This window comes from Brassica oleracea, chromosome C7 (assembly GCF_000695525.1).
Source record: "Brassica oleracea var. oleracea cultivar TO1000 chromosome C7, BOL, whole genome shotgun sequence".
Lineage (NCBI taxonomy): Eukaryota > Viridiplantae > Streptophyta > Magnoliopsida > Brassicales > Brassicaceae > Brassica > Brassica oleracea.
Window position 1 is genome coordinate 26749936 of NC_027754.1, and position 15501 is coordinate 26765436.

At 29.1% G+C, this 15501-nt stretch overlaps 2 protein-coding genes and 1 pseudogene across 2 annotated transcripts; all 3 read left to right on the forward strand.

Annotated features, from left to right (window-relative positions):
* Positions 1-1286: 1286 nt before the first annotated feature.
* Positions 1287-4033, forward strand: LOC106305431 (probable polygalacturonase At3g15720). The gene is made up of 10 exons (XM_013741802.1): positions 1287-1319; positions 1414-1533; positions 2269-2406; positions 2506-2649; positions 2755-2784; positions 2871-3078; positions 3177-3258; positions 3379-3487; positions 3590-3703; positions 3806-4033. The coding sequence occupies exons 1-10, from the start codon at positions 1290-1292 to the stop codon at positions 4031-4033; spliced, it is 1203 nt and encodes a 400-aa protein (XP_013597256.1). The 5' UTR covers positions 1287-1289.
* A 1813-nt stretch (positions 4034-5846) lies between these two features.
* On the forward strand, positions 5847-8367 carry LOC106302970 (annotated as a pseudogene).
* Positions 8368-12651: 4284 nt separating this feature from the next.
* Positions 12652-14013, forward strand: LOC106302971. Its single transcript, XM_013739360.1, has 3 exons — positions 12652-12850; positions 12911-12998; positions 13089-14013. The coding sequence occupies exons 1-3, from the start codon at positions 12652-12654 to the stop codon at positions 14011-14013; spliced, it is 1212 nt and encodes a 403-aa protein (XP_013594814.1).
* The last annotated feature ends 1488 nt before the right edge of the window (positions 14014-15501 follow it).

A 15501-nucleotide genomic window follows, 5' to 3' on the forward strand; every position in this document is an offset into this window, starting at 1 on the left:
TATTGATTTAGAATGTAGTTATATAATAGGATATTAAAACCCGAAAACAACCCAAAACCGAACTGATATCCAAAGTAAACCTAACTAATGTTTTAATATTTTAAAAATAACAAAATTAATAATCTCATTCCGCGTAAAGCGCGGAATACTACCTAGTTGATATTACAAGGTACTCTCTTCACTATCTAACAATAGTAATGTTTTAATAGACTAAGAATCAGAAAATATCTTATGTCACATCCGGTGATCCCATCTGGCCAGATTCTTTTCTTCGAAATAATTTTTCTTCCCGAAGTAGTGTAGCCTAGTGATCAAATTTTAAATGTTTTTATGACAGGTTTGGGATTCGATTTCCAAAAAATGCAATTTTTTAAATATTAGAGGATGCAGAACGTATCAAAAGTTTTAGAGTGTTATAGGTATAACCGTTAGTGATGTTCGTGTGCTATGAAGAAATCATGTTTATCAAAAATGTTGTACATGCAAAACCGTCCGTAGATCTGAATGCTACAGACGTAATTGTTGTCCGTCAAATTCTTCAATATCACATATTTACAAGTAGTTGATCATCATAAATTATAAAAATTAAAATAATATAATGCTGTAATTGACTATTTGACCATTATTAAAAAGACATTTATCCTTCTTTACTTTTCAGTGGATTAAATTGTTATTCGTTATGGTAAAGATCATTTTCTGAAGTATACTATGTTTTCTAATGAAGAATAAATCTTTGCTTTTATTACTAAAAATCAAAAAGATAATTTTAATATTATCTTTCATAAAATTTACTAGAAAGTAAAGTCAGTATAAGAATGAAATGAGCTATCAAATAATTTCAATTTTATCTTTTACCTTAAATAATAATCTATATATTAAAGTGTAAAAAATATTAAAATATAAATATGTATATTTTCGATGTCAATCTCCATTAAGTTACATATAAGTGATGATTGTAAAAATATCATTAGGTTAATGTATTATGATTGTAATATACATCCAATCTAATTCTACTTTTGAATGTTTCTATGCATTTTTTTTTCTGTTTATGTATTTTTATCTCGCTTGCAACTTATATTCTTGATTATTTTATGAAATATATTTCTTAAATTTTTGAAAAGATTTACTTCTAAGTCTAATCATCTAATTGGATTTAGTACATCCCCTATATGCGATTCTCAGAATTACATCTATGATTTGTAAGTATATAAATATGTCATAAACAACACACACATAGACACAATAACTTACAATCAGTCATCTGATATCAACATCTTTTTCTTTGGTCAATGAAATCATCGTATCATCCTCACATAATGGTACATACGATGTTAAATATATATATATATATATATAGTTTCTCTTTTACTTAATATTTTTATTTCCATCTGACCTTGTTTTTGGATGTTCTAGGAAATTATAGTACGTGTTGTGTTTGTGTTGACGTTAGTCAATTTTGGATTTTTAAATGGCCAAGTCTATGATGTCCTTAAATTTGGTGCTAAGGGAGATGGTACTACCGATGATTCAGAGGTATAATATTGCAAAACATTATCTCGATTTTTCCATTATAGTATATTCAATTTTTTTTCATAAAAAAAATTATAACACAACTCTTCATTTTGAGCTGTATGAAGAGAAGCTTTAAGCCTATAAAGTTTAGAATCATGTTTATTTTACAAAACAAAATGATGAAACTGAAATTATGATATAATTTTCTTGCAGTACAAACAATTTTGGAATCTATAGTTTTATTTTTATATAACTTATCATATAATTAAAACGAATTTTTTATTAATAATATTAAATTTATATGTCATATTAGGTAATTGATTATGAACTAATATAATAAAATTTTCAAAAATAAAAACATTCTTTAAAAAATAATAATTTATATATATATATATATATATTGTGTTGTTATCCAGAATAATATTTTAATTATAAAGTTAAAAATTAAGATATAAAACAATTTGTAATTAAAAGCCAAACAAAATAATTTAGAATCGCGGTTCTATTCATTAAATGAATGTGCTAAAGGATTGGCCATGATTCCCCAGCATGATTGGCGCCATGTTTTTGTATAAAGGTTTTCTTGTATAAATACTTTTTGTAGTCAAACCAAAAAAATATAATAACCAAGCCATATATTTACTATTTATTTTCTATTGTTACTTGTTCCTACAAGTAGATCATAATTATTTTACAAATATTTAGTTATTTATCCACTAATTCGTATAGATTTGTTTTTCTTTTTTTCTGGAAAAGGCATTTGTAGAAGCATGGAAAGCTATGTGCAGTAGTGGTGGGAGTAATAAAACCCTCCTTGTTCCTTCAGATAATACCTTTTTACTACAACCTCTAGTGTTTCAAGGTCCTTGTAACTCTCCATCTGTACAAGTTCAGGTAACACTGAAAGACTTATAATTTTTAGATACATTTGAAAACTTATTTATTGAAAAAATTATGAGTTCATTTGGAATGTATTTGTGATCAACTTTACAGTTGGAAGGAAAGATTGTCGCCCCTCTTAACAAAGCAGCATGGTCAGACTTTAAGTCATACGAGTGGGTCAGTTTTAATAAAATCATCGGTCTAACGGTCCTTGGTTCAGGAACAATCAATGGACGTGGTTCATCTTTCTGGGAGGTGAAATATTTTTTATATATTAAAAGAAACGAAATTTGTTTAGCTGTATTTATAATCAGAAAATGTGGGTCTAATGTTTTTTTTTCTCATATTCATTCAATCTAGGCCAATATGCCAGCTTCTAAACGCCCTACTGTGAGTACATATAGTTGTTCTCTATTATATTGACTTCAAATTCTGCTACTAAGAGCTCATAGCGAAAGGTTCTCTTTTTATTGTAGCAATTGCATTTTGAAGGATGCAATAATCTTGAAATAAATGGAATAACCTCATTCGATAGCCCAAGAAACCATATCTCACTCACCGACTGCAGACAAGTGAAAATCACGCAAATAAAACTTATTGCGCCTGGTGATAGTCCTAACACCGATGGAATTGATATTTCAACATCAACTGATGTAGAAATATATGACACTATAGTTGGAACTGGTACGTAGTTAGATATCTCTCCTTTTGGAATCACTAAATTTCCAATTTCAAATGGTATAATAGGGTTATTCGTATTTCAATATGTTAAAACATTGCAGGAGATGATTGTGTAGCTTTAAACAGTGGAAGTATAAATATCAGCATCGCAAGGATGCGATGTGGTCCTGGACATGGAATAAGGTATATCTTTGATTAGTTTTTTTTCCAACTTGTATGTGATTTTGTTAGTGCCATCAAATATATATTAACTTTAAGATTTAATAACAATTTTTTTTTCTTTACGTTAATGATTATATATAGTGTGGGAAGTTTAGGAAAAGATGGAGAAGAATCTATAGTTGAGAACGTCCAAGTGACCAACTGCACTTTCAATGACACGAACAATGGAGCGAGAATTAAGACATGGCCGGTAATAAATCTTTAACTATATTTTTTTATATAAGAATTAAATGAAGTGTTATTATAATGATAAGATTTGTTTTACTTATTTGTATTTAATTTTAATGTTTAGAATGGAAAAGGATACGCAAGGAATATTGTTTTCATGGATATTATGCTCACTGAAACCAAAAATCCAATTATAATCGATCAACAGTATATAGACAAGGGACGTATCGACGTAGAGGTAAATTATTTTCTTTCCTTCAGTAAAGTATAAAACTTCTAAGCAGACTTTAGGTTATTTTTATTTATTATTTTTATTTTTTGTATATCTTTTACTTAATAGGAATCATCAGCTGTGGCGATTAGCAACGTGACATTCACGGATTTTCATGGAACGTCCCGACAAGATGAGATTATAAAGATAGATTGCAGCGAAGTCACATGTTGCAAAGATATCGTTCTAGATAGAATTAATATTACTACGGTCGACGGAAATAAGCCAATAGTTGAATGCAGTAACGCGTATGGAAATTCAACCAATGCTTATGATGGTTGCTTGAAGACTCAGTAATATATCTTTTTATATCAAATTAGTTTTATTTATAAATTGGGAATAATATATCAGATGAATGTAATAGTATATTATCATTTATCAACTATTATGTATTCATGATTGAATAAAATGTTTTATGTGTTAGATCATGTTGGTTTATTCATGATGATGGTTGATGCGATCAAAACATGTCTGATTTTTGGTGTGTAGAAAATTATAAAACCAGATGAATAAAAAGGAAACTTAAATCGAAAGACATGTGGAAATAACTCGCAAACAAGACCGCGAGTAATTTTTTTAGAATGAAACATACATTCGTTCTCTGGAGGTTTACTTCCATACGATTGTATAGGTGACAAATGATGGGATTAAAATGGTTTTGGTCAACAAAAATTAGTTTTTTTAAAAAAATTTAATTTTCTTAAAACAAATTCATAAAATATTTTCTTAATTTTAAATAAAATAAGTAATAATTATGACAGTGAAGAAAAAAAATTATAATTAATAATATATTCGAACTTAAAATTAAAAGTCATTATATTTATTTACATATTTATATCAAGATTATCTTTCATAAACACTTTTTATTCTTAAATGTTTACATATAGTGGGAAATTATATGCAAAATCAAATGATGACTTTTGCCTTTTGTTGGTATAATAATTTAATTTTTCATTTAAAAAATAAAACAGATATATTCAAAATAAAATAAATAGGGTATCATGGACTTATGATTCCCACCCCGGACTATCAATACACCAAGATAGATTATGTGATAATATCATGACTAGGTGAAGACCCGCGCCTTGCACAAGATGAAGACGCGGAATGAATATTATATATACAATTTACTTTTACATATTATTATTTATTTTGTGTTCATTACATATTATGAAATAATAATATATTGAATAATTGAGAAGCGAGTAACAATTATGTATATAATAAAATTGGTTTAATCACATAGATCAAAATAAGCCCTCTTGTTTATTTTGAATGTTTTTATTGGTAAATAAATAAAAATAATCATTTTATTTATTTTATATGTGATATTGACACAGATATATATATATATAGTATATATTAATCTGTATATTTATTAAGTAAGGTTTCCTACTCATATAATTTTATTAACATTTGTATATTATTTGTACCAAAAAAATTAAACCATCAATCACAAAATTTTCAGTTTGAGATTTTTAATAATTTTAGTAATTTTATAATTGTTTTTGAAAATTCAATGCAAATTTCAAAATTAAAATATTAAGGTCTCAATACTTTTGCAATGAAAATATTGAAATTAATATATTTATGTATTTTTATGGTATATAGTTTAATTTTAATAATATATAAATATATTTATATATATATATATATATATATATATTTAATCTGAATATCTATTAAATGAAACTTCTTATATATATGATTTTATGAATATTTGTATCTTGTTATAACAAAAAAATTTAAACCATTGATCACAATTTTTTTAATGTGAGACTCTTAACAATATTAGTAATTTATAGTCGCATTCAAATTTATAAAATATAACATATTATATGATTAATGTGATTGTTTAGTTTTTTTATTTATGTTAGTCATATTAGGTAATTCCGTAGCTTTTATTTAAGAAAATAAATGAAAATATTTTTTTTGTAGACTACTAATCAATTTTATATTTAGTTTAATAAAAAATACAATATATGTTTAGATGGACCAACTAATTTTTATAAGGATTCTAAGAATAATCCTTGTGATGACACATAGCTACAAAAGAATGATTGTTGTAGTGCTCCTCAATTTATATATTAGGGATTGGTCACTCGAACCTATGACTGCGGGTTGTAGGATGAACGTGTTTAAAACTTTCAGCATTGCTCTGGTTTCAAATTTATATATATGTCTTAAATATTATGTATTACAAGATGAGGAAAGACAGAGACAGATGTAAAGTTTATTCAAGGAAACTGTGGAATTATGGTTTCTACTTTGGATCATTACTTCAGAGAAATGGTTTTTTTTATTGTAGCAATTGCATTTTCAAGGATGCAATAATCTTGAAATAAATGGAATAACCTCATTCGATAGCCCCGAGAAACCATATCTCAATCCACGACTGCAGACAAGTGAAATAACGCAAATAAAAGTTATTGCGCCTCGTGATAGTCCTAACACCGATGGAATTGATATTTCAAGATCAACTGATGTAGAAATATATGACATTATCGTTGGAACTGGTACGGAGTTAGATATCTCTCCTTTCAGAATCACTAAATTTCCAGTTTCAAATGGTATAATATGTTTATTCGTATTGCATGTTGAAACATTGCAGGAGATGATTGTGTAGCTTTAAACTGTGGAAGTATAAATATCAACATCACAAGGATGCAATGTGGTCCTGGACATGGAATAAGGTATATCTTTGATTAGTTTTTTTTCCAACTTTTATGTGATTTTGTTAATGCCATCAAATAGATATTAACTTTTAGATTTTATAACAAATTTTGTTCTTTACTTTAATGAGTATATTAGTTTGGAAGTGTAGGAAAAGATGGGGAAGAAGCTATAGTTGAGAACGTCCAAGTGACTAATTAACTGCACCTTCAATGAGACGAACAATATAGCGAGAATTAAGATATGGCCGGTAATAAATCTTTAATTATATATTATTATTTTTTTTGTGCAACAGATAGATAATTTTAATTATATTTATCCATATAAGAATTAAATGAAGTGTTATAATAATGATAGGATTTCTTTTACTTAGGAGATGATCGTAAGGAACCGTAGCTTTATATTTTTGCTTTAGAAATAAAACTGTAGATTTTTTTTACTCTGACTGTAGATAATTTTGCTGTAGAATATTAGTTGTAGGTTTAAAAAGATTTAATGACTTACATATAAATTTTCTAAAACAAAAAATAAGTGCTCTAGATTTATGGCTTTCCACAGCTAAAAATAAATTAAAAAAAAAGAAAAATCTGTAACTTTAAAAAATCTTTACAAAGTATGATTGAAAAAAATTTGAGCTGTAGAAATAATTTAGGCTGTTGAAAGATTTTACGATACTTCTAAATCACTTGCCAATCAACCTCTTAATTTTAATGTTTAGAATGGAAAATGATATGCAAGGAATATAGGTTTCAACGATATCACGCTCACTGAAACCAAAAATTGAATTATAATCGATCAACACTATAACAAGGGACATATCGACGTAGAGGTAAATTATTTTCTCTCTGTAAATGTAAAACTTCTAAGTAGAATTAGGCTTTTTTATTATTTTTTTATTTTTTGTGTATCTTTTACTTAATAGGAATCATTAGCGGTGGTGATTAGCAACGTGAGATTCACGGATATTCATGGAACGTCACGACAAGATGAGATTTAAAACCGGACCAGATACCGATTCGGTATAACTACTGGTTCAGTGGTCGGATCGGTTCAACCGGTCGAACCGGGTTTTCTATTTAAAAATAAATAAATATATACAATCATATATTTACACTATATGTATATGGACCTACAATGTAGTTATATATATACCACGTTCTATGTTCTCTTTTATTAATTAGATAATAAATAATAACTATAAGTTTAGTTATATATACAGTTAACAAGTGAATAATATATCAATTGAAATTGATAAAAAAACAAATTATTGACCATTTAAATTATGAATTTATTTATTTTTACAATTAAAAGTCTTAAATTTTATCAATATGCATGGCAAAATGAAAATAGAATATGAGGGTCAAAATGAATTTTTAAAAAATATTTTTTTTCTTTTAAAGTAGATTAAAAAGAAAATTAATTAAAGAGTGAAAGTTAATCATTGGATATTTCAATTGAAAAACATTAATTATATGTTGATTTCTTTAGAACCGGGCTTTGAAGTTGAATCGGGTCACTGGTTTTACCGGTTTTAGCCAGTTTCACCAATATTTCTCAAATCCGGGTTTTAAATCAAACCGGACTCGGCTTCTTCAATGAGTCACAGTCGAACCGTATTGACCGGCCGGTCCAGCACAGTTTTCAAAACACTGGTAAAATGTAAAACTTCTAAGTAGAATTTAGGTTTTTTATTATTTTTTTCATTTTTGTGTATATTTTACTTAATATGAATCATTAGCAGTGGCAATTAGCAACGTGACATTCACATATATTCCTGGAACGTCACGACAAGATAGAGATTATAAAGATAGATTGCAGCGAAGTCACATCTTGCAAAGATCTAGTTCTAGATTGAATTGATATTTACTACGGTCGATGGAAATAAGCCAGTAATTGAATGCAGTAACGCGTATGGAAAATCGACCAATGCTTATGATGGTTGCTTGAAGACACAGTAATATATCTTTATATATCAAATTAATTTAATTTATAAATTCAGAATAATATATCAGATGAATGTAATATTATATTATCATTTATCAACTATTATAAATTCATGATTAAATAAAATTGTTTTATGTGTTAGATCATGTTAGTTTATTCATGATGATGGTTGATGCCATCAAAAGATGTCTGATTTTTGGTGTGTAAAATATTATATCTTTTTTGGTCATCGTAGGTTAGTTTTGCAATTGACTATTTTGTGTGTTTTCGTAGGAAGTCTTCTAACTATTCTTTATAACAAAAAATAGAAGTATTCTCTAATAAGCATATTAGTTTTGCAATTGACCAAAGTTTTACAGATTTTTGACTTTTCAAAGAAACATGCCGTATAAATATTTTCAGAGAAGAATTCTATAGAAGTTTTAGTACCGTCACATGAAGTCTTCGAAGTGTCGCAAGAAGTCTGCGTAGATTAGTATTGCAATTGACAATAAAGAATTAAACATCCCCTATATATTAATCTTGGAGTATTACAACATGTTTTCGTAGCCTTGTGTCAACACTAGGATGATTCTTAGAATCCTTAGAAAAATAAGTTGGTCTATATAAATATATATTATTTTTTTATTAAACTAGCTATCAAATTGATTAGTAGTGTAAAAAATAATATTCTCAATTCTTTCTTTAAATAAAAGCTATGGAATTACCTAGTTTGATTAACCTATATGTGACAATTAATGATTATGAATAATACATATTTGATAGCAATTTTTGTATCCTCTCTCTTTTTTGCTTAATTTTATATTATTAAAATAAATTTAAATCTCATTAAGCATATAGTAAAAATATTAGATTTTTTCTAATAATTTATATTTTGAGTTTTTAAAATGACTATAAATTGTAAAAGTCCCACATTGAAAACTTTGTGATCAATGGTTTAACTTTTTTTTTAAGCAAGTGACAAATTATCGTAAATCATATGAATATGAAGTCTATATATATATATATATATATATATATATATATATATATATATATATATTAATATCATTTAAATTAAATTATATACTATATAAAAATATATAATATGTTAATTTTAAAGTTTGCATTAAAAATATCGGGATATTAATAGTTTAATTTTGAAATTTGTATTGAAAAATCTCACATTAAAAGTTTTGTGATTAACGGTTTATATTTTTGTTACAGCAAATATACAAATGTTAATAAAATCATATGAGTAGGAAGTGTCAATAATAAATATTTATATTAAAATATACTATATATATATCAATGACAATATCAATAAAGTTTAATTATATACCATATAAAGTAAATATAATGATTGTTTTGATTTATTTACCAAAAACATGATTGTAAATAAACAAAAGGTATGTGTTATGATTTATGTGCTTACTCTAATGTATATACTTTTATTTATAAAACATATTTTTTAAATAGGTGGTTTCTAATATATTATTTGATCTTGCCAATGCTAGAAATGCACTTCTTCAAATCGAAGTGTTTTTTAAAATTGAAAGCACTATATACATATTATTTCATTCAGATTAAATAATTTAGTCCTGATTTTTATTCCTAAAAAGCTTTTAATGAAATATCATGACAAGATTTCAATCACCTCTTTTTGAGTTTGTTCGAAGAATGAAAGATTTGATCATTTGTCTAATATTTGTTCCTCCCTAATATCATATCTTGATATTATAATTGTAAGAATAAGAGATTTGAACTATTTATTATATTTTTTTTGGTTTATCATTTAATAAATCAAACAGTTCTTAGTTTATACATAGCTTACATATACTAAAATTGTAGAGTATTATATATACATTTTTATCAGTATATTCTTAAGTAACTAAACCTCAAAAGCATAAGTTAATAAAATAAGTAATTTATTTTGTTGTTTTGGAATTAGATGATTTTTAGACTGAACTGGTGAATATATACTAAACAAACATTTATATTTATAGTATGCATTTACATTCTAAAACCGTTTGATATATTAGATTTGAACACTAACCTGTGAATAGAGATTGGCGGTGATTTTCTTGAAAATTTTGATTCATCGATATGTATATGGAGTGGAACTAATTTTTACAGATGTCCATCTTTTTAAATTGACACTTATGTAATTCACCGAATTTATAGAAGAAGTTTAAAAAAAAGAAACAAAACTCATATCAGTGAAACAGAAACAAGAAAGAAAGCACAAGTGTATAGAGGTAAAAAATAAAATAACTTATTGAAAGTCAATAGTAAACAAATCGAGAGCAGAAAATCTTATCTCCTTTCGTCATTTTTTAATCGATGTTGCATATCTGGTTTTGGTGATCTGATCAGCCGCAAAACTTAATTTTTCTTTTGTGCATATAAAGTCTTAAAATAATTAAAATGAGTTGTAATATGTTCACTCTTCAACAACGATGATACATTTAAGAGACCAACATTTGTATTCGTCATATTACAATCAATAAAAAGTGTAGTGTTGCAAAATGTTAAAACCATATAATGACCAATCATTAGCATAAAACTCACGCCGCACATGCGCACGGGTTATCATCTAGTTTAATATTAATTAGAAGACTTCTTAGGAAGTTTTTTGGCGGCCTTCTTTTGTTTTACTCAAGGATTCTGGTCAAACCTGTAGAAGAGTTCTATAAAAGTCTTCTCTCAAAAATTCAAACATGGTCAAGTGCAAAACTAACATATGAAGATTTCTTGCGACACTTTGAAGACTTAGAAGTCTTCTTTGGAAAAGTCAAATTTCTGAAAACTTTGGTCAATTGAAAAATTTACTTGATTATCGGAGAAGACTTCTCTACAATTTTTCTCTTGTATTTTCGAAAAAAAATTCAAAAAAAGTAAGCCAATATTTATAAAGAAAGACTCTTCCTCCATAAATTTACAAAGAAAGACTCTTCCTTCGTAAATTTTCAATCGCAAAGGAAGACTTCTTTCTACGTAAATTTTTAATAAACTTACATTTCTCATAATTTAAAATGAATTTTAAGATTTTCTTGTTATTTCAAGTGTATTGGTCATAATTAGGGCTCATTAATGAAATTCATAACTTAATTGGTTTATAATTATGAGGTTACAAACATTCATGTTTATTAATGTTTCTAGCTATTGAGAGAAGATTTTTTAAGAAGTATGCTGGGAAAAGTCTTCTCCGTTAGTTTTTGTAAAACTTGTATTTCAAGAGTGTTAAATAACGACAAGATATATTTTTAAACTTTTAAAAATATTAAGTAGTTTTAAGAATATCAAGTCTGGTGGTGTAGCCTGGTAATGGAGCGTGTCTCTTCTGCTCAATATCAAGTTCTGATCAATGGTACACCCTATGGAGACATTAAACCGACAAGAGGGCTGAGGCAAGGGGACCCACTGTCCCCTTATCTATTTGTAATATGCACAGAACTGCTGATTCAAAGGCTGAAAAAAGAAGAGAGCACAGGAGAGATTACAGGACTAAAAGTGGCAAGGGGTGCACCGGCGGTATCACATTTGTTGTATGCGGATGACAGTATGTTCTACTGCAAAGGGAACAACGAGGAGCTAGAGAACCTCACACGGATTCTGAGAAGTTATAGTTTGGTGTCGGGGCAGCGTATCAATTATCAAAAATCCAGCATCTACTTTGGCAAACCCCTTCCAGAGGAAAGGAGACCCGATATCAAACAACTACTTGGGATAGAACAAGAGGGAGGAGATGGAATCTATCTCGGCCTTCCTGAAGCTTTTGGTGGGTCAAAGGTGTCAATCCTGAGCTATCTGAAGGAAAGATTGAGCGAAAAAGTGCAAGGGTGGCAGACTAGGTTCCTCTCTCCAGCAGGAAAGGAAGTTCTGTTGAAGGCGGTGGCTCTGGCTCTACCAACCTATACTATATCGTGTTTCCTTTTACCAAAGATGGTCTGCAAAAAGATAGTCTCAGTGATGTCTGAATTCTGATGGTGGAATAAGAAAGAATCCCGAGGAATCTATTGGAATAGTTGGGAGTACCTCTGTCAACCGAAAACAGTTGGGGCTCTTGGATTCAGGGACACACTTTCAATATAGCACTGCTAGGAAAGCAACTCTGGCGTCTATTGTCTCATAAGGATTCCTTGCTCGCGAAAAATTTTCAAGAGCAGATTCTACGCAAAATAAGACCCCCTAAATGCTAGTCTGGGATCGAGGCCGTCTTACGCATGGAGGAGTATTCACGCAGCTCAACAGTTAATAAAACAAGGAGCGATAATGGTGATTGGGAATGGCGATGATTCTAAAATTTGGCAAGATCAATGGCTAGACCAGAAGCCTGCAAGGAAAGCTCAGGTTATGAGAAGGTCAGGAGAACTAGTGCTCGATTATGTAAGCCAAACCTGAGAATCAAGGATTTCCTGATCAACCAAGGTAGGGAGTGGAACCACAGTGTGTTAGAAAGGTTGTTCCCAACGGAGGAGAGGAGGAAGATTGAATTGATAAGACCCTGCGGGAATGGTAGTAAAGATGTATTGGTCTGGGACTTCAATAACACATGACATTACTCAGTAAAATCAGGATATTGGGTCCAGTTCAATATCATCAACAAAAGTAACAGCAGAGAGGAGTTAACACAGCCGAGCCTAGACAGTCTCTATCAGCTAGCGTGAGCCAGTACTGAGTCAAGCCCAAAAGTGAAGCACTTCCTTTGGAGATGTATCAGTAACTCTCTACCAGTTGCTCACAATATGTCCAGGCGACACATTGCAAGAGATGGGGACTGCCTTCGTTGTGGTCAAGTTGGAGAAACAGTGAATCATGTTCTGTTCCAGCGCCCATTCGCAAGATTGGTTTGGGCCTTGTCTCCGATCCCAGCGCCTCCAGAAGATGTCATGGGGAATTCTCTGTACTCAAATACCGATCACGCTTTAAACATCAAGAAAGCCTACCCAAGAGATGAGGTAAAAAGTGAAATGGTTCCATGGTTGCTATGGAGATTATGGAAGTGTAGGAATGAACTGTTGTTTAACGGAAAAGAGTATGAAGCGATGAGTATTTTGAGGAAAGCTCGTGAGGATGCAGATGAATGGGAAAGGAGAAAGCAGGTTAACTTGAGTGTGGAAGGAAATAAGAGGGTGACACACCCCATTAGCACTTCTCAGGCAAAACCGTGGAAATTACCTCCCACAAATTGGTTGAAATGCAACTCGGATGGAGCTTGGCATAAAGATAGGCTTAATAGTGGTGTGGGGTGGTTATGCAGAGATGGGGAAGGTCGGTTGTTATGCGCGGGAGCGAGTGTAGTTACAGGGCTGGAATCGAGTATTAGAACAGAGGCTGAGGCACTTCAATGGGCAGATGAATCTATGGCAAGGTTCAGGTATGATAAGATTATTTTTGAATCTGATTCCTTGTCACTGGTTAAGATGTTGAATGAGGAAGAAGAGGTCTGGCCGATGCTATTACCGGTGATAGAAGCGATTTGTCAAGCTCTGAAACAAATCTCGAGTGTCGAAGTGAGGTTTTATCCAAGAGGTGGTAATAAGGCAGCTAACAGAATAGCAAAGGAGACTTTCACATTTGTGTCCAATGTCTCTAAGTTATATTCTGTAGTGCCAGAGTGGCTAATATTCCAAGTAGAGTCTGATAAAAGTTGTATGGTGAAAAAGTTGGTTAATTGAAGTTGATGTTGAGTTAAAAAAAAAGATCATAAGTTATTTTTAATTTTCATGAGATTTAAGTAACTTCGAAGTCATATATCTATACATATTTAGTGTTATGAACTTATTTTATGATTGATATGTTTTGGAACTTATATCATTGTGTTACAAACTTATTTTTATGTTTGTTATGTTTTTGAACTTATATTATTGAGTTATGAACTTATCGTTATGTTGAACTTGTGTCAACTGTTATATTATTATAAGGCTCTCTTTTAATTTTCACAACCATAATCTTAACAAAATATTTACAGTGAAGACAATAGTTTATAATCAGATGAACATGAGTAAATGAAACAAGCATTAAAATATTTTTTAAATATATTAGAGATAAAGCAAATATATTATTTACAATACTATATAAACTATCAAAACAAGAGTCTCGTAACCATAAAAGAAAACTAAACTTTAAGTGAAATTTGACTGTAAATTAGAAGCCATCTAATTCGCAATCAAATTTCACTTAAAATTTAATCCTATTAAATTTTAATTTTCCACTTAAATTCTAATATTCCTCTTAATTCGTGTGAAGTCTTCTGAGAATTCTACTTGAGAAGTCTGCTGGTGAAGTATTTCGAGAAGTTTTCTGAGAAGTCTTCCGAGAAGTCTTCTATGAAGTCTGATATATGATCTTCATTTCTTTAAAAACTACATATCTAAAAAAGTTTAAAATGATTTCAAGCAAAGAAAATTTTCAAAAAATAAAACTTTTAAACTTAAATTAGAAAAAAAAACATATTACAAAAACATAAAAACACAAAAATACAAGTCCAAATTTATAGATACCTTTAAAGGAGTAGAAGATAACAACCATGAAATAAAAAACCTGCAAAAACAAGATAAAGTAGTGAGAAAAACATGAAACAGTACATTTTTGCTGCAGCCATTTGAGAGGAAGAGAAAGAATGAGTAAATTTTCTTTATATAATTTTTTTTTTAATTTGGTTAAATATTTTCGGTTCAGAAGACTTCCTGGAAATTCTTCTAACATAAAATGCACTAGAAGACTTCCCAAGAATCTTCTAAACCCTATTTTTACTATTCGTCACAAAAGACTTCTGAGGAAGATTTCTCCAGAAATCAAAAAGACTTTTGGAGAAATCTACTAATGAAGTCCGACTCAGATCTGAAAAACATGCATATCCAAAACAATAAAATGGCTTCAAATAATAAATAAAACAATCACATTAGGTTCAATTTGTAACTTTTTAAAATCTAACATATAAAAACACAAGAATACATATCCAAAATTTATAGATCTACCTTTAAAAGATTGGAAGATGAAAAACATGAAATTAAAAACCTGCAAAAACAAGATAAAGTAGTGAAAAAAACATGAGACAAAAATATGAGAAATTGATATAAAATTTGGTGTTTTCAAGTTCAAAGAGATTGAAAAGAGGTTGTGATGTCTCGAGTTTTAACCCGATTATCTAACTGCAAGTGCAC

What these genes read in the sequence shown, in the direction of transcription:
- LOC106305431 (XM_013741802.1), top strand. Translation starts at nt 1,290, where the DNA reads ATGAAATCATCGTATCATCCTCACATAATG. An exon ending in CAGCTTCTAAACGCCCTACT is followed by an intron (nt 2,785 to 2,870) that starts GTGAGTACATAT and finishes TTTTTATTGTAG; the next exon opens with CAATTGCATTTTGAAGGATG. An exon ending in AGGGACGTATCGACGTAGAG is followed by an intron (nt 3,704 to 3,805) that starts GTAAATTATTTT and finishes TTTACTTAATAG; the next exon opens with GAATCATCAGCTGTGGCGAT.
- LOC106302971 (XM_013739360.1), top strand. Translation starts at nt 12,652, where the DNA reads ATGGCTAGACCAGAAGCCTGCAAGGAAAGCTCAGGTTATGAGAAGGTC. An exon ending in GATAAGACCCTGCGGGAATG is followed by an intron (nt 12,851 to 12,910) that starts GTAGTAAAGATG and finishes CAGTAAAATCAG; the next exon opens with GATATTGGGTCCAGTTCAAT. An exon ending in GACAGTCTCTATCAGCTAGC is followed by an intron (nt 12,999 to 13,088) that starts GTGAGCCAGTAC and finishes CAATATGTCCAG; the next exon opens with GCGACACATTGCAAGAGATG.